General features: G+C 48.3%; 1 protein-coding gene across 15 annotated transcripts in view; it reads right to left on the bottom strand.

Moving 5' to 3' along the window:
* The window catches only part of SYT17 (synaptotagmin 17), a 134379-nt gene that overhangs the window by 41154 nt on the left and 73416 nt on the right, over nucleotides 1–19809 (bottom strand). For 2 of the 15 annotated variants that reach the window (XM_059154236.1, XM_059154228.1), the window contains exon 8: nucleotides 7438–8783. The exons of the other annotated variants lie outside the window; for them this stretch is intronic. In XM_059154236.1, coding sequence (XP_059010219.1) covers nucleotides 8587–8783 — 197 coding nt within the window. In that variant the 3' untranslated portion in view covers nucleotides 7438–8586. Of the gene's footprint in view, nucleotides 1–7437; nucleotides 8784–19809 lie in introns of those variants that run through there. 15 annotated transcript variants of the gene reach the window in all.

Genomic DNA, 19809 nt, shown 5'->3' with positions numbered 1-19809 from the left:
CCCTCACCAGGGAACGGAATCAGGCAGCACCTCAACCTCCCAGCCCCCCAAAACTGTGAGAAGTAATTTCCTGTTGCAGCCCGAGCCGACTAAGATGCTCAGAGAGTTTATGATCGACCGGAGCCCCTAATGCTTGCCCTAATGAACAAAGGCCACCACCACTCACCTTGGATTAAGAGAGATGCCCAGGTACCTCCGAATTTCAGATAAACAACAAATCACTTTAAGCCCATGTCCCACGCAATATTTTATTGTCTAAAAGATGATTGTTTATTTGAAATTCATTTCTCTGAAATGTACCTGGGCATCCAGTGTTTTATCTGGCAACCTTATCAGCCCGCAGTTTCATTTCACCCCAGCACTGTGACAGCCCAATGATGGGGTCTTATGGGATTCTTAGGAGTCTGTCACTATGAGTTATACTTTAATGGGGATCAAAATATTATCTCTGCCATAGACTTACTGCGGAGGTTCAATAGATCCATACACAGAAAGGGCTCAAAACGATGCCTGGCACATAGAGAGGGCTATGTAAATCTTAACTGGTGATAGGTATTATTATTACTTTAAATATTTTAAACAGGGTTCGGCAAGAGCCCTCCCGGTGGAGGTGACCGGCAGGATCCTCAGCCCGGAGCAGACTGCAGGATTCAGGAATCCTCTCTCCCAGATGGGGATCCCTCCCAGTGAGCTCCCCGGTCTCTGGGTCTCTGGTTCTCTGCATTGCAAAGAGGAAGACACTGAGCTCCTTTGAAGCCTTGAGTCTTTCACGAGGGATATTGGGAGGCCACATGCTGGTTAATTGCTGTCCTAATTGCTGGGGACACAGAAAACCCACAGAAGTGGGCCACAGAGCAGTGACCTCCAGGGAGGTCACAAGAAGAACAACTGCATGCCCAACCCATGGTGGCAAACAGCAGGTCTGAATGGTCCCTGGGAACAGCTGTCACAGCCAAGATGGGGGTGGGGAACCCCCCACCCATGCGAAATCCCTAACAAAATAAATCCCTTTTTCAGATCTTGTTGTGGTGTCCAGCACCAAGCATGAAGCACTTCCCCCACTTTATCTTACTTCCCTAGTAGATTCACCCCAGAGGGTGCTATCCTGACTCCCATTTTCCAAAGGAAGCTGAGCTCAGAGAGGTTAAGAAATTCGGGCAGGTCACACAGTTTTTAAGATGCACTGCTGGGATTTAAAAATCAGGACTTTTGGGGTCTGAGCTGGGGTGGGGTGGGGTGAACATTACCCCTGGGGTGGGGAGAGGGGAGCCGGAGGGGCTGCCAGGAGGCTCAGCGCGGCGCCCACCACTCCTCAGGTCCGCTCAGCCTCACCGACAGAACCTCGAGTGTCTGTGGGGTGTCCTCCTCTCCACCTGCTTGGGTCCTGGCCCCGGGGCTCACCTGGGCTGATACTGATGTCCGTCTGCGGAAAGGCCTGTGCAGGAAGGAGGGTCAGGGAGGCCGCCATGGCCCACAACCCCCACCTTTGCATCCTGAGGCCCGAGGAAGGCACCTTCAGGCCTGCGTGGAGAAGAGAGGCCCTTTCACTGGAGCGCTCTTGAGAGCCGGCGAGATCTGCTGGGAGCTCAGGACACACCGGACAGCCTCCAGTCTCCTCCACCGCCCCCCTCCCCGCCCCTCCTCCCTCCTCTCTGGAGGGCTGTCTGAGTGACAGCTTGAAGGCCGCCCCTGGTCAGCCCCCTTCAGGGAACTGAGAGAAACCACCGCTATGCTTCTGAGCCACCCTGTGGCCTTGGGCCTGTGCTCCCTTTTCTGAGACTCAGTTTTCTCCTCTGTGAGATGGGACAGTAACAGAGCTTGCATCTGGCCTGTCACAGGAGATCAAGTATCTGGGGCCTCCTCAGAGGAAATCTATACCAGAAGGTAAAAACAGAAGTCAGAGGCCGAGGCAGAAGTCATGGGGCCTGTGTGCTTGGGCTCAGCTCGCCCCCATCTCACTCTGGCCTTAAAGGCACTGACACACCGCTTGCCTGGGAAGCAGGAAGGCAGGCCTAGGTGGGTTACCCTCTCCTCCCTTGCCCTCCACCGTTCAGGGTTTCTTAGGGGTTAAAGGAGGTTCCAGTAGAAGGTTCTTGGCCCAGAACAAGCACTCAACAAAGAGAAGCACATGTTACCTTCGTGCATAGGTCTCGTGTGTTTGCTCCAACTTAACATAAATGTTTTCAAACCCACTGTTTTTCATTGGGAAGGTCACTGCACTTAAGAATTAGTATCTCCGAAAATCGGGATCATTCTCTCCCCCGCTTCCTGTGTGGTCAGGCAAGTCATTCTGCCTTTCTGAGGCCTCGGTTTCCTCCTTAATATAACAGGGGCTACCAAGAGAACCTACCTCGCACAGATTCAATGAAATCATTTGTTTGTAAAACTCAGCATAGATGATGGCGAGTAGAAGGTGTTCAAGAAATGATAGGCGATTTCGCTATCATGATCGTAGATCCTGTGCAAACCTTTTCTAGGCAGGAGACCCTGCATGCCACCCCCACTCCGCACCCCGGTTCACTCCCCCTTTCCTCTCCGGAGTGCTCTGACACTGTGTGTGGCTGGCGCCCACAGGGACGACTTGAACCTGTCCCAGGCCCTCGCTTGCTCTCTGGTCCACCAGCGAGGCCTAAGTGCATTCCTCTCTTGGCACCGGCTGGAGAGCCAGCCAAGGCCGGACTCAGGCTCAGTTTCCTCCTCATGTCCCACATCTACCAGTTCCAGCAAACTCTCTGCTGGGGCCCACCCCAGAGCGCGCATGTGTACTTATTTAGGAAGGATATACATTTATTATCCGAGTGTTGGGCCCGGCTGACACTGTACTGAGAGATCAGGTCTGTTATAAAAGAGCCCTCCCCCACACTGACATTTTTTTTTAAAGGTTGATACAAAACATAAATATAAAATGTGCACCTTTTCTCCCCACTCTCCATCATCTGCAGCACTGCATTCCCTCCTCCCCGCACCCCCCTGTCAAGGGAATCACCCTCCAGAGGGGGAACCCACCAAGTGGGGAGGAGGGTGGTGGGGCAGAGGCCACTGGAAATGCTTTTGAAAAGTGGAGGATGCTTTGATGTGGCAAACAAACTAAATGATCTGTGTTGATAACGTGTCGCTAGGTGACGGCTGCAGATTTTTGGTAAATGGGTTCATGACCCCTGTCTGGATGGAAGCAAGTGGATGTATGCCCCACCCCATGCACTGGCATCTCCTGGGAGCTCGTTCAAAATGCATTATATCAGGCACCACCCCAGAACCACCAAATCAGAATCGAGGGGTTGTGTGTATATTAAAGTTTGTGAAGCATTGTTCTAGGCAAGGGTAGGCTAACTTTATTATTTTAATTCCACTTTTTAATAAAACTTGCATCTATCGGAGGTATCCAACATGATGATTCAATACAGGCATGCGCAGTGCATCGCTCCTACAGTTGAACTGATCAACGTAGCGTCTACTCATACGGTTACCTTCTTTCTGGTGGTGAAAGCCCCTGAAATCTACTCTCTTTGCCAATTTCAGCATTCAGTCCGGTATCATTATCTGTCTTTATTATGCCGTGCATTCATTCTCTGCACTCATTCATCCTACATTTTTGTAACTTAAACTTCTACAAAGAGCCAGACAGCAAGTGTTTTTGGCTCTGCAGGCCACACGGACTCGGTCTCAACTGATCAGCTCCGCCATAGACTATAGGAATGCGCCCGGCACGCTTCCCACAAAACTTCATTTAAAACAAGCAGCAGGCTAGATTCAGTCCATGGGCCAGAGTTGCCAACCCCTGCTTTAGACCAAGTTTACTAACCAGAAAGTAGGTAATTTCCTTATTTAACAAATCAATCTTTGCTATCACTTAGAGGTTGTAGAGGTCTCCTTGTAACATCTTATATGGATCTTCTGCCTTCCTAAAGTCTTATTTATTGTGTGATGGCATTCTGTTTCCTCCTGTCCCCAGATCCACATCCACCCACACTGTGTTCACGGTGGTCTGAGGATTCAGACCATCTGCTTTCCCTACTTCTCTCTCCTATCTATCTATCTATCTATCTATCTATTATCTATCATCTCCATTAGTTTCTTACCTTTTAAATAATACTGTTTAGGGGCACCTGCGTGGCTTGGTGGGTTAAAGCCTCTGCCTTCAGCTCAGGTCATGATCCCAGGGTCCTGGGATCGAGCCCCGCATCAGGCTCTCTGCTCAGCAGGGAGCCTGCTTCCCCCTCTCTCTGCCTGCCTCTCTGCCTCCTTGCAATCTCTCTGTCAAATAAATAAATAAATAAAATCTTAAAAAAAAAAATACTGTTTATATACCAATAAATCAAAGTTCCCTGCGCCCTCACCACCATTATAAAAGGGACAGTGGAGGCTAGTTCAATTTCATGGCTTTCCCTTCAGGCGCCTGTTGCAGTATGGCCAGATGCTGGTTACGTAATACCACAAGCCTCAGTTTCCTCATCTGCAAAATGGGAACAAATCAATGCTTGCCCCATACAAGTGCTTAGAAAAGTGATTGACATGATAAACACTTAATATACATTAGCTGCCATTAGATCACGATGCAACCTTCGAGGATACTGTAGAGGAAGGTATACAGTCGAGCGGTCAAACCACCTCCCAAAGAGTAACCGCTGTCAACCTCGAGGGCGATGCCATCCAGTTTTGTTTTCCTAGGCATTTATTTTTAGTTTTTAGATAATGGTGATCGTTCCTGAGTTATTTTTTTAACATTTTATTCTTTAAGATTTATTTGAGATAGAGAGAGAGAGAGAGATTGCCCATGTGTGCATGGGGGCGGGGGAGGGACAGAGGGAGAGAGCCTTCAAGCAGACTCCCCACTGAGCACACAGCCTGATAAAGGTCTCCATCCCACCACCCTGAGAGCATGACCTGAACCGAAATCAAGAGTCAGACACTTAACGAATGGAGCCACCCAAACGCCCCTAAGATTTTAAGTCATCTCTACATTCAACACGGGGCTCGAACTCACAACCCCAAGATCAAGAGTCACATGCTCTACCGACTGAGCCAGACAGGGACCCCAATCCCTGAGTTATTTTCAATGGTCTTCTTGAACATGGAAAAAGGCAGGTAGCCCAGTGACGGTGGAAGACAGGTCACCCAGGAAGGAAAGGAATCCCTCTTTCCTCCTCTGCTGTGATTCCCAGTGCTACAGAAGAGAAATATCAGAGCTCCAGACAGCTGTTCCTGGCGCACTAGGATACAGTATGTCTGAGGTTCTGTCACCTCCTGGGGGTGGACTGAAATCCCGAGGGGCCCTGGGGTCCCAAGAGACATGATAACTCAAGAATTGGCTGTGAAAACAGACTCAGCTTTCAGACTTCACCCCACCGCTCCTGCCCACCTCCTCCCTTTGAACTTGGGTCCAAAGACAGTGTGTAGATGGTCTGTGACTCTCCTTTCCCATCTTCTATTTGAGGAGGAGGAGGAGGTTGCTAATGAGAACAAGCAGGTAGCCCACGACAGGGCACCTGGAGCCCAAGTTTCTATAGAAACCAAGTCATTCCTTCACCTTCCAACACATTTCCCTCATCTCCTGACAAGACTCTCTCCTTGGAGACGTGGACAGCTCTGACATCCATCCTACAACTGTCCCCTCCGGCCAACCAGCAAACATCGCCTGATGTGCACCTTGTAGGAAGAGCCAGCAGGTAGCTTGTGTGAAGACTGCAGCCATTATCCAGGCTGGTCCTCGTATGAACCGTACGGGGTAACAACAGTCACCCGAGTTTCAGACAGGGAAGTCTAGCATGTGGTTAGCCATAGCAGCTTTGCACTCATCTTAGGCACAGATGGGGTGGCTTAAACGCCAGGAATTCATGGTCTCACAGTTCTGGAGGCCCGAAATCCAAAATCAAAATGTCCACAGGGTTGGTTCCTTCTGAGGGTTGTGAGTGACAGATCTGTTCTGGTCTCTGCCATTGTCATGTAGACGGCCATCTTCTCCCATGTCTCTGCCCATCATCTCCCCTGTGTGTCTGTCTCTGGGTCCTAGTCCCCCCACCCCAACTTTTTTTTTATAAGGTCACCAGTCATACTGGATTAGGGCCCCGTCAATGGCCTCACTTCAACTTGACTACCTCTGTAAAGACCCAATCTCCAAAAAGGTCACACCCTGAGGTACTGGGGGTCAGGCCGCCATCTTTTTTTGAGGGGCCACAGTTCAGCCCATAACAGGCTCTCAAGTCCCACAGGCCTGAACAGGTATCCTACTCTATCACTTACTGGCTGTTTAATCTCATCTTCCGTGTGGGCTTCTGCGTGAGGACTGCATGAAACGTTTGGCACTTCCCGTGGTGCTTAGTCAGCCCTCGTTACTACTGATGAGGGAGGCAGATGCAGGGGATTCTCCACCTCAGCTCTCAGGCCATCTGACTTTCCCCGTGGCTGTGGCACATGCAGACGCAACACCTGGACGAGAACCTGACCCTCCCACCTGCCACCCCGTTCTCTGCCTGGCGATTTCTCGGTGCTCCTGAAGCTTGCTCGGCCCACACAGGATAGTCCGGAAGTGCCAAACATTTCATGTCTCCAGGGGCAACCCTCAGGCCCTGAAACATAAGCACCGGGGGTTAAAGTACCCCAGCTTCCCTGTCATTATTCTCAAGTGTATTCTCCGGGGTCCCCAGCATGGCTGCGCCCCAGCTGCCCAGTGCTAGCCCAGGCAGCCTTCTTCTCCTTTCTCTGTCTTGTTCTTCCATTTAATGCTTCCTGGGGTCCCCTTCCCGGTAAACAAGCAGCACCCAAGTTCTTGCCTCCAGGTCTGCTCTCGAGGTACCCTGACATAACGAGGAGAGAGTAGCTCAGAGAAGTTACGTGACTTGTGCAAGGATACAAGGTTAGGGGGCAGGTGAGTCCACGATTTGAACCACGGCTTGGCTCCAGACCCCATGGGCTCGGTCACTGGTGTTCCCTCCTCTCGAGTGCCCAACACCTGCTATGTTCCTAGGCCCTCACTCTCTTTGTTCTCTCGTGCTTTTATGCTCTTCCTTTTTTAATTTTTTAAAAAAGATTTTGTTTATTTGACAGAGAGATTGAGATTACTAGTAGGCAGAGAGGTAGGCAGAGAGAGAGGAGGAAGCAGGCTCCCCTGCTGGGCAGAGCCTGACACAGGGCTCGATCCCAGCACCCCGAGATCATGACCTGAGCCGAAGGCAGAGGCTTACCCCACGGAGCCACCCAGGCGCCCCTTTTCTCCTCTTCTGTACAACCACGATAAGGAAGTCATTCTGTAGAAAAGGAAAATGGCTTCCCTCTTTTTCTCTTGAGAAGCTTAACCTAACCTAGCCCTCCTGCCATCCCCCTTGACCTCCAAGCCATATCAGGGCTCTGTGTCATGGGGACGGTTTGTTACGCAGCAGGGGTAGCCGAAACACCTCGCACTCTTCGTGCCCCAGGTTCAGGAAGAAAAAGATACTCAAATGCATGGCACAAATAAATCATCTTTAATTTCAATAAATAGCTCCCTGTTATATCAGACAAGAGGCTGTGGGAAAGATACAGAAGCATCCAACAGGGAGAGATATATTCTAACTGCACTAATTCCTTAGCATGAGAAAAATGACTTTGGTTCACACACAAACACAGAGAGATGCTCAGAGTATGACAAGGAAGGAGTCCTTTCGGATGGGAGTGTGGTGGCCGTTTTAATCCAGGTAACTGCTTCTGCAAGTCTTCCATGTGCCACAATCACCATAAATCAGTCCAAAAAAGGTTACTTTTGCTCTATCGTATTCTATTTACTTGACATACACACATGCTGTTACTGAAGGTGGGGCCTTGACAGACAGGAGGAAATCGGGTGAAATTTCACTGGGGGGCGGGGCAGAGAGAAGGGAATGCTCAGGACTGAGGTCCTGCTGACCACCTTGCTCACTGGGCGGACACACAGGGACACACATGAGAACATTCCCCATGGGGAGGGTGGTTCTTAGGAATAAGCTAACACAAGGACAAATTCAGTCAAGCCAGGGAGGTTTCTTATAATGTAATATTTTTTGAGGCCATTTGGTTTCTCCAAATAGTCTGATCTACCACGTCCACTAAAGAGAAGACAAAGTACTTACACTTTCGGGGAAAGGTATCAGGTTTGAAGAACCCCAGGGAAGAGGAGCCTATTCAGAAGCCACCCAATCGGCTGGTGTGCCTTTTGGGTGTGGGCATCGGGCCTCCCACACACTGGCCAAGCTCCTGGAGAGTTTCATCTCAATGGAGGCTGGCACCCTTGGGGAGGCCCTTTCTCTGGCCTGAGGGTTTAAAGTGCATTTGGGGGAGGGGTATCAACAGTAGCAAGCACTGTCAGTAAGTCTCACAGCAGAGCCCACTCAGCTCATGACCTAGAGATGGAGTTTCCAGAAAGTTCTCAGGCTTTGCTCATTGAGGGCAACCATTTTGTGTTTAATAGTCAGCTTCCTCTCAGTTCTGAGAGGATTTAGTGTGTGTGTGTGTGTGTGTGTGTGTGTGTGTGTTGTGTGGATGTCTTCGACATGTGACACGTTTTCTTTCTGTCTTAAATTTTCTTTCTTTCTTTTTTTTTTTTTAAACAACTGAAAATTGCTTTTGCCGCAGCCCTCAGGTCACCTCCAGCGAGGCAGGAGACACGCGGTCACACTCGGCCCGGGACCTCAGGCTGTGCCACTGCTCCACGGCCGTGCGGTGAGTGTTCAGCATCCGCCGCCAGTGGTTGGATTCGGAGGGGCCCGAAGAGTACTGGCCGATGACAATCCTTCCGATGAAGTCATTGCTGCTCTTCATGTTGTGGCCAAACACTGGGGAGCCAGAGGGACGAGGGCGGCGGGGAGGAGGTCAGAGAAGGAGAGAAACGGAACAGGGAGGCGGGAACAAGACAGAGGTCGTTAGTCTACTCGTTCCTCAACTCAGACACTGGGCTTGTTGCTTTTAGGACATCATCTGTTTCCCTTCATGGGAAGAACGCCCCACTTCCCTCATCTCATGTGCCTGTAAGTCCCTTCGCTCCAGGTATACCAGATGGTCGGCCGTTCCTCGCCACGCCAGGCACGTTCCCGCCTCCTGGCCTCTGCAATGACGGTTCCTGCTGCCAGACAGCTGCGTCCCCCACAACAGACAACTTTAAACTCATGGCCATTGCCCTACCGTGCTGTGTACAGAGCACCACAGCTGGGGAGTTCTACGGGGACAGTCAGCCATCACTGAGTCTGGTTGAGTAGTTAACCTGGGGTTTCTCAATGGCGGCCACCATGAACGTTCCTGGTCACAGGAGCTGTCCTGGGCACAATGCTGAGCAACACCTCAGGCCTCTATGCACTCGATGCCATGAGCACCCCCCTCACCAGCTGTCACAATCCAAAATGTCTCCAGATGGGGCCCAATGTCCCCTGAAAGGCCAGTTTATGCTGGAGAAGAGCCACTAGGTGAAGCCGTGGGCCACAGGCCAGACATCCTCGGTGACCATTAGGCTAGCTCTGCGACCTGAGATAAGGGAAGGAATCTCCCTGAGACTCAGTTTCCTCCTAGGTTAAAGAGGACTCTTGCCAGTACTTTACTTCAACTGTCACTGTGAGATTTTGAGGAGACAATTTGTGTAATGTCTCACCACATGGTACCTAGATAAGCACTCAGTGAAGGTTATAGTGCGATTCTGACCCCAAATTTCTGTCTGGTGGAGCCTTTTATAAAAGAGGCTTTATGTTTCCTCTGTGCCAGGCAATGGAGGCAAGTTCCTGAGAGAAACGGCCATGGCGATTTCTTCTACCCCTTGTCGTACTGCGTGTCTCTTTGGAAGGCTTCTCTGTTAATTCCGATGCAAGCTTAATTTGTGTCTTTCAAGCCTAATGAGATGGTTAGCTTGATTTATCTTCCCAGCCAAGTTCTGCCTAATTCTTTATCTGCGTGTGGGTAGTCCGGGCATGCCATCTCGCTAACGGGAAAGCAGGCTGCGTCTGTGTTATAAATGAAGGACTGCAGAACGGGAAATATCACAGATTCACCCAGCATGAGCCGAGCAAAAGCGGGCTGGATCCCAGGAGGGAAGCCGATTATCAAATAAACCAGCTAAAATATGCAGCCAAAAACAGAGTTTGAATGCTAATGAGCCTCTATTCTCCCCCATGGGGCTCACATCAAGAATTCTAAATGATAAAAATGGGGGAGGGGGCGAATGGGGGGGAAGAAAAGAAAAGTGGAAAAACAAAAACAAAACCAAAACCCCACCCATGGTCTAAATACCAAAAAGACCCAGGGTGAACAATCAAGCCCGCTACCACTCCGGTATCCAGTACCTGTCAGCAACGTCGACAAAAATTGGACCCTGTATAGTTTTTGTAACTTGGTGAAGTGTTCGGTACGCACAGGGGAATGTTTACATGAAGATCCCTTGTAGAAGGGGAAAACTAGGACAGGAATCTTCACTTAATAAACAACATTACTAAGGAGCTCTCTAAGGCATTCCAAGTTTTGTTTTGTTTTTTGGTATTTTTTGAAGATTTTATTTATTTATTCATTTGTCAGAGAGAGAGAGAAAGAGGGCACAAGTAGGGAGAACGGCAGGCAGAGGGAGAAGCAGGCTCCCCACTGAGCAGGGAGCCGGATGCGGGGCTCCATCCCAGAACCCTGGGATCATGACCTGAGTGGAAGGCAGACACAACCGACTGAGCCACCCAGGCATCCCTTGAGGTCTTTTTTTTTTAAAGGTAACACTCAGGTTTGTTTTGAACGACGCCTAGTGGGCAGTGTAAGGTTTGAAAACAAATTAAATGAAAATAAGTTACTGGAGTCCCCTTCTCTGGGGGCCTTGGTGAAGCAAGATCCTAGCAGGAGGCCATTCCAGGCTCTTTTTGGTGTTCTTCCTTGGGGGTAAAATGTTCTATCTTCCTATGCCTCTCCAAAGCTCAAAAATGAAAATGCAGAAACATCCTCAGAGATGAGTGTACTTTCCCCTCAGAGATGAGTGTACTTAGGAAAGGAAATCTCAAGCTCTCCCATGTATTGTTGGGGTAAGAGGAAGCTGGTTCAACTTTAAGGAGAGGTTCACAGTGGCTACTCAAAATAAAAATGTTGTAACTTGTGATCCAGCAATTCTATTTCTAGGAATTTATCCCATAGAATTATCTGCACAAATGGACAAAGATATACATACAAGGATATTCTCTGAATATTAGATATTGGATAATACCTGGGTATTAGAGCCTCTAAGCCAAATCTGGTCCACTACCTGTGTTTTGTAAATAAAGTTTACTGGAACTTAGTCCAACCCATTCACAATGTCTACGGTTGCTATTACACTACAGAAGCAGAGTTGAATAGGTGCAAAAGAGACTGTGTGGCTCACAAAGCTGAAACTATTTTCTGTCTGGCACTTTATGGAAAAGTCTGCCAACTCCTGCCCTAGAACATTGTGAGAATGAAAAATGTAAATAACAAAAAGTGTCCACAAAGAAGTGTACCTGTGGCTGTGGTGCCCTGTCTGCCCCCTCAGCCTACCTTAGAGGCTATCCCCCCAGCTCTCAAGCACCCAGAGCCCTCGCCAGTCTACACCAGCTATGCCTTATGGTGGAGTCTTTGGGCCACTCAACAGCAGTTTGACTGCTGCAGGGGCTGGAGACTGGAGCCAGCCACTTGGATGCCTACAGATCGCCTCATCAAGATCTGATGCCAACGCTTGTGTGAACCTCCCTAGATGGCAATCCTTGAAGTGCGTCTCCCCACATCATTCCTGGGACAATGAAGTGCTGTCCTCACAACTCCACTGGGAGAGGGCAACTGGAAACTCATTACCTGTTCTCTCCTGTACTCTGCCCTCTGTGCCTCTTTCCTTTGCTGATCTTGGTCTGTTTCCTTTTTCTGTAATAAACTGTAACCATGAGTGTAATAGCTTAGCTAAGTCTGTGAGTCCTTCTAGTGAATCACTGAACTTGACAATCTCGGGGATCTTCTAGGCTGCAGTGACCCACTCATCAAGTATCCCCAATTAGCTTGCCTCCCTTTTCCATTCTCTTAGCAGTACTTCCTGGGGTCACCTCCTTCATAGCCTACTTGAACCCAAATCATTGTCTTAGGATCAGCTTTAGGACGCACCCAGACAAAGACTGGTGGAAACTAATTAAATCGTTTCTGATGTAATAATACCATGGAAACCAATGTTGCTGTCAAACAAGATAGATAGATCTCTCTCTCTCTCTCTCTCTCTCTATATATATATATATATGAAATAGAAAAATCTCCAAGACATATTGCTAGGAGACAAAAGCAAGTTGCAAAATAGTATATGTAAACACAATGTCTTTTTTGTTTAAAAAAAAAAAAAAGTTAATATATAGAATAGAAAACTATCTGGAGGAATTTCACCAAACTGTTAAGAATGGCTCTCTCTAGGGAGGGGAAACAGGGAACTTTCTGCGTTTGGTATTATGCAAGTATGGTTTGCACTTCTTACAGCACATACCGTTTTGGAAAGAAAACAAAAGAAAAAAAAAGTTGTCATTAGAGAATCCACATCTAAATCGCCAGAAGGGAAAGAAGACTAAAAGGAAGTCTAATATCCTACGCTCCTTTCGGTGTGGTGAATCACTTGGCCCTTGAAAGGTAGGAGCTCCTAAGTGATTCAGCCTTTCGATGGGAAGCAATTGTGGCTGTGACCATCTGAGTTAATTGGCAGGCTTCGGCACTTGCAATTCACTTGGTAAAGTTATGGCAATCTTAACAGACTTAAAAATCGAACATTTGAAATTCAAATTATAATAAAGTCAAAGCTGAATAACACTAATGACTTCTATGATAAAAGTCCCCTGGGAGAATGTCAAGATTTGCCATCTCTGTAAATTCCAGGGAGCATGTTGCTGGAGAAATGGGGAATTAAGACCGGATATCTACAGAATCTGGAGAGGGGCTCAGAGACACAGCGCCAGAGGCCCCTAGCCCCCCATTTGACAGATAAGGAAACCGAGTCACTGAGCTAGTTGGTGATACAACTTGAAGTATTTGCAGCAAATACCCTGGGAAGGAAGTCAACTTTTTTGTCACTAGATCCCTACTGTCCTCCTCCTTAGAGACAATCACAATTAGAAATTTTGTCGCAAGTCATCCCCAAATATCCCTACTGGTGGTTACAGGGGACTCCTTCTACTGCAGTCATAGTGTCATTGCAGGACCATGTACCCTAGTCATCTGGAAGCAGCTTCCCAACACCCACACAATCCAGAGAGCAGCACAAAGGCATTGCAACCATCAGAACAGGTTCAGAATTCGTGCACGAAACCCATGGAGAGGGCTCCCCACGTTTCCCCCGAGAACCTACACACTCTGAATACACTCGGTCATCTCATTTCCCCCTCTGCAGTAATTAATTTTTTAATTGAATTTTTCCCAAGATTTTATTTATTTATTTGAGAGAGAAAGCACAAGCCAGGGGGAGGGGTAGAGGGAGAGAGACAAGCAGACTCCCCACCATGCAGGAGGCCCGAATTGGGGTTTCATCCCAGGACCCTGAGCTCATGACCTGAGCCGAAAGCAAGAGTTGGACACTTAGCTGACTGAGCCACCTGGGCACCCCAAGAAGTTTAAAAAGTACAGCAGAACGGGGCCATTTGGTGAAGGAGCAAACAGCCCTGTATTCGCTCAAAGAGCCAAAGTATACTCAACCATATCATCATTTATTTTTATAGTCATGACTCAATCAGTCAGAAAGCTCAGGGCTCTGGTTAATGGGTCAAAGGAGGTGTGACAAGTTCTCTATCAAACACAGTAAAAAAATGTGAAGCCTTTTTTTAACATCAAAAGGGAGTGGATTCAGTCAGCAGAAGCTGAGCTCACACAAAACCCTTTAGTGCCCCTCCCCGCAAGGTTACAGAGTAGAGCAACCTTCCTGCCCAGCAAGGCGCTCGGTTACTGGTCACTGTGTTCCCTCCCTAGCCTCAACAAATCTCAATTGCTCTGATGCGACAGTCTCAGAGGATGGCCCTCCGTCAGAGAGACAAGCCACCAATGTCCAGCTCTACCCTCGGGGCTTGGGTACTCCTGGAATATTCCACTTTCTGGAATTTAAGACTCAACTATCTCTAAAGAATGACCAATCTATTTCTGTGGCACCAATCACCATGCCAATTTAGGTGAGGGAAACCTCTTTGGCAAAACCAAAGCATGCTGAGAGGCACCCGCTGGGCTCAGGGACCAGGTTTTGAAGGAGCACAGAGACTAACACTGCTTTATTAAGCACCTACTCTAGGGGCGCCTGGGTGGCTCAGTGGGTTAAAGCCTCTACCTTCAGTTCAGGTCATGATCCCAGGGTTCTGGGATCGAGCCCCGCATTAGGCTCTCTGCTCAGCAGGGAACCTGCTTCCTCCTCTCTCTCTGCCTTCCTGTCTGCCTACTTGTGATATCTGTCTGTCAAATAAATAAAATCTTAAAAAAAAAAAAAAAAAAGCACCTACTATATATGTATGGCCTGGGGCTAAGCACATCATGTGGGTTAACTTGCCAAATCTCCCTGTCCACGCTGTAGGGTCAGGTTTCTCACCTTGAGTACTACTGATATCTGGGACCAGATCATTCTGGATTGTGGGGCTGTTCTGAGTGGTGTAAGATGTTTAGGAACATCTCTGGAAAATGCCACTAGCCGTCCCCTCCCCTGCTGTGACAACTCAAAGGTACCTCCAGACATCACTGTGCATCCCAGAGAGGATCCTCTAACCCTTCTCCACCGAGAACCTACTGCTCTAAGACAGCTGCTACCACTGGCCCATTTTACAGCTGAGGGGATGGAGGCCCAGGGCGGTGCAGAGGGAGACTACCCACTGCTCCGGTCCAGGTCCAAGCCTCGGTGCCCTGAGTGAGTCAGGGGCAAGCTGAGGCTTTCACATGTTGATCCTTGCTGGGAAAATGAATCTGTCCTTCCCCGCAAGAGCTAAACTCTTTTGGTTGCTAATTTAGTTTGCCAAGGCAGCCGGTCTGGAAGGGAAGCTGGATGACTTAGCATGTGGGTGTCATAAACACTGCAAATTAAAAGAAAAAAAAAAATCTCAACAGCTCCCCATTTTGCATATTTGGTTCCAAGGTAATACCCCCACATGCAGCTTCGAGGCTGATGGCACAGTGTAGGGGTGCCCCAGGTCATGGTCAGAACCCCATCTCATCACAGGCCCCACTTGGGTACTGAGTTGCACTACTGGTCCATTTCTGGGGAAAAAAAAATGCATGAAGCCAGCAAAAAGTTGTTTCCCAGTCTTCCCTAATTCCTCAGCATGGAGGGATCCTCACACGTCACCTGGATTTTCAAGTTATCTCAACCCTCGGAAAAGCCCCATAGCAAAGTCCTTGTCCCTCTTCCTCCTGTGCCTCCTCTCCAGGAGCCAGCTCAGATACACCCCCCAAAGATGGTACCCATTCTCTTCTCAACTTTTGCAAAACTTTCTCAGCCTATAGCACTCCCTCTTTTTTCTTCTTCTCTCTGAAAGCTGGATGCTGTTTCAGGTGTTTCTTCAAAACAAGATCAATCACAGCCTCTGCCTGGGCCTCAGTTTACCATTTATACAATGGTGGGTTTATGTAGGTTTTAAGGCCCTCTTCAACTCTAACATTTCTTTGGTTCTAAGAAGTTTCATCTGTGACTTCAGAGTGAGGTTTCACATTTCTGACTATGAGACTGATCAATATTCTTATATGATTTAACTTCTCCCCAGAATTTATTCTGAAATGTGACATGATATGAGGATCTTCTAAATAGATTTATTTATCCCATAGCTATCTATTGTCCTTGAACATTACTTCCCCGTTACTTTATGATGTATGTTAACTATTAAAATTTTTACACATAATAGTATTTGTTTTTGAGCGACATTTTTGCATAAATCTCTCTTTATATCAGCACCATAATATTTTAATGATTGTAGTTTTATACTATCTTATAATCCAGAGAGCAATTCTCCCCACTCAATACTCTAATTTCTCACAAATATGTTATTTCTGATGAAATTTATAATCACTTTTGATAGTTATTACCTTGCTCTCTGTACATTATGTTTAGTTACAAAACTAATGTATGCTTATTATAACAAAAGCAAGTAATGCAAGAGTAAACATACACACACACAAAAAGAGTGAGGTTTCATCTGGGCGCCTGGGTGGCTCAGTTGGTTAAGTGACTGCCGTCAGCTCAGGTCATGATCCCAGAGTCCTGGGATCGAGTCCCACATCTGGCTCCCTGCTCCATGGGGAGTCTGCTTCTCCCTCTGACCTTCTCCCCTCTCATGATCTCTCTCACTGTCTCTCTCACAAATAAATAAATTAAATCTTTAAAAAAAAAAAAAAAAGAGTGAGGTTTCATTTTGTGATTCATAGCAGCTGCTCGGACAGAACGTTTTCCTCCATGTTTTTCCTTCCAATGGTCAAAATGAAGAGTTTAGGTAACAGTATTATTGTAATTAAAAAACAGTAATACTAGGACCCCTGGGTGGCTCAGTGGGTTGAGGGTCTGACTCTTGACTTTGGCTCAGGTCATGGTCTCAGGGTCATGAGATTGGGCTCTAAACTGGGTGAGGAGTCTGCTTAAGATTCTCTCTTTCAAAAAAAAAAATGCTCTCTTTCCCTGTCCCCCTGCCCCTCCCCCACCATTCCCCCTTGTTCATGTGCACACACACACATGTTCTCTCTCACTCTCTAAAAAAAGAAAAAAAAAACTCCTCAAAAAACAAAACCAGCAATACCAAATTCTGAGTCCTGTATGCTAGGCACCGAGAAGAGTAGTTTATATACATTTTTTCACTCAATCCACACCATAGTCCTATTAGGGAAGGTACCTTTTATATCCTTTTGCAGACGGAGAATGTGAGGCTTGTAGGGGTTTGGAGGTTGAGCGCCCGAGGTCACAGAGCCTGCATGCGGCACAGTACGGACGGACACTCAGAGCCCAGCAACACTTTGACATCTCTTGTCTCAGAAAAGTCTCACCCATTCCCCCATCCACTGAGCCCGCTGTATGACAAAAACAAGACCTGGAGCAGAAATACATTGCATGTATGTGTGTCAGAAGGGCAGTGAGCCCCCCACGATGGCCTGTAGGGCAAGAGGCGTCAAGAGTCAGACCGAGCCTCGGAAACCCCTTGCGAAGGGGCCACAGTGGAGACCGTCCCATCGTCTCTGCGGGGCCCAGCAGGGTCAGGTTTGCCTCCATCATCTGAATGGCCTCTTCTTCAGCTGGCCAGCAGACACAAAAGCTGTCTTATGTCTCCAGACTAGTGCTATGAAAACTGTCACAGTGGCACCTGACACTTACACAGCACTGATCACGTGTCAGCCCCCGTTCCATGGATTCGCGAAGACACCAAATGATTTTATCCACATGTCTATTCACAAGGAAGTCGATCATTATCTCTTGGGTCTAGAGCTCACACACCACCACCCTGGCCCGCTTTCCTGAGGAGGGCCTGGAGAGAGCCCTGAGCACGGGCTGGGACATCACCTCGACTCGCTGGGTTTGCCTTCAGTCCTCTTAGCCCACTGAAAGCACAAGGCCCAGAGGAGAGGCCTCTTGTGGCCAGATCTTTAGGAACTACCACCGGATTAAAGTGATGAGTTGTTTGATTCCATTAACACAGGGGCTCTCAGCTGGCCCCATTCTGCTCCCCAAATTGACTGTGTAGGAGACACTTGGATTGTCACCACTAGAGAGGAGATGCTGCTCGCCATCCTACCATACTCAGGACAGCCTCACAATAATCTACCCGCCCCAAATGTCCACAGGCAACGGGGCTGAGAAATGCTGCCTTCAGGGGAAAGCATGCGACCTGGGGTTCCCCTTCATTAATCCACCATCATGAACTGGGGAGTGGAGGAAGAGGTCTTTGAGGGGAGAGGGGCAAGAGGTCGCCATGGCTTCTGGATGAGGTCTCTTCCTCCTTCCTCAAGACCCAGGAGTCAAAAGACTGAAATTCCTTTTAGGGCACCTGCGCGGCATGGTGAGTCAAGTGTCTGACTCTTGGCTCCGGCTCAGGTCGTGATTTCAGGGTCATGAGATCGAGCCTGGAAGGGCAGAGTCTGCTTGAGACTCTCTCCCCCTCGGCTCTTCCTCCCCCCACCTCTCTCTAAATAAAATAAATCTTAAAAAAAAAAAAAAAAAAAAAGATTAAAATCCCTTTTAAAACTCCCTTGGACCACGGCTGGGCCGTTTCTTTACTCCTCTGTGTGGAAACTGAGCCATGCGGAGCCTGCGTTTATCAAGACGACATATGGGTTGAAGCATCACTTTCAGATCTGAATCACACCCGTCTAGAAGGAAGCATTTAGAAGTGTGACGATAACGTAATGTGCTTGTTTTTACACGAACAACCAAAATTTGTCTGTCTGAGAGAGAACCACCCTTGTACACTTGTCTCAGAGATGCTGGAATTGCTCAGGGGGAAATACTACAAACCAGCTTCAGAGCCTGCTGCAAGACACCTGCTGAAGCTTCCGGGGGATAATTAACCAAATCTTCCCCTTCTCTGTCCTCTGAAATAACTGAGAAACAACTGGGAAAACAAAGGAGAAAGACCGCCGACGTGCGAATCCCTGGGGAGGCTCTTAAAAAAATACTAGTCCCCAGACCCCAGCCCAAGAGGTTCTGTTGATGGGTTTGGGGCGCAGGGGACTGGATGCCAGTGCTTTTCACAAGCTCCCCGGGAAGTCTCATGGGGTCAGGTTAGGTACACGGTGTTGGCTGCAGAACAACGTTATCAGCAGGATTGGTAGTTCAGTTGGATTGTAGGAAGGGGCCTGACCCTACTGTTTGTTCCCCTGGAATTAAACTTCTCTGACCAAACACAGTGCAGGCCTCGTCGGGGAATGGGCAGGCCTGACCAGCAGGCTCAGGGAAGGGGCTACAGAGAATGATCTCCGTTGTGGGCTTGTAGGTCCCAGCGAGGAGAGGAGGGCTGGGAGACCCTGAACACCTTAATCCCATCCAGCAGAAGACCGTGGACCTTCAGATGGAAAGCTTACCAGGTCCCAGTCAGGTAAGTCAATTCCTCCCTGGGCAAGTAAATACAAGATAACAGAGAATAAAGCAAACAGTAAAATGAATAGAGGCACCTAGCTGGCTCAGTCCATTAACTGTCTGCCTTTGGCTCAGGTCACGATCCCAGGGTTCTGGGATCAAGTCCTGCACTGGGCTCCCTGCTCAGCGGGAAGCCAACACCTCCCTGTCGCTCTTCCCCTCCTCCTCCTCATGCTCTCTCTCTCTCTCAAATAAATAAAATTAAGAAAAAAAATAAAATGAATAAAGAAAGTCCAGAGGTGTTACTTTAGTACAAGGATAGGCAGACTTTTACCATCAAGAGCCAGACAGTAAAGATTTTAGGCTTCAAGGGCCTAGAGTCTCTGTCCCAACTCCTCTGCCATTGTAGAAGAAAGAAGCCACAGCCTATATGCAACTGAAGAGCCATGGGAGTGGCATAAATATATATATTTGGTCTCTGCCCCCACTTTCTGACACAAAGCTCCTAAAACTCTTGTAATTTCCCAAGTGATGGGGTGATAAGAGCATCTCGTGTTAAAATATTTGGTCTTAGTCCCGGGATCATGGCCCAGGAGCTTCGAAGTCCCACGGAATCTTCAAGTGATGCGTGTCTTCTCGTATACTAATGAGATGGTCGGTGGCGGAGGTAGCCAGATAGTTTCAGGATGGGAGCTGCTGCCAGAAAGACCAAGGCGTGATTAGAGGGTCGGACCTTTCAGCCCATTCCAACCCCCAGCCTCCAGAGAGGGGAGAGGGGCAGGAGATGGACTTAACCACCAACAGCCAACGGTTTCATCAATCATGCCTATGTAATGATTTTCTCTACACTA

The sequence above is a fragment of the Mustela lutreola genome, chromosome 17 (genome assembly GCF_030435805.1).
Source record: "Mustela lutreola isolate mMusLut2 chromosome 17, mMusLut2.pri, whole genome shotgun sequence".
Taxonomy (NCBI): Eukaryota; Metazoa; Chordata; class Mammalia; order Carnivora; family Mustelidae; genus Mustela; species Mustela lutreola.
The sequence above is the reverse complement of the archived record's forward strand: the minus strand, read 5'-3'. Positions and strand labels throughout refer to the sequence as shown.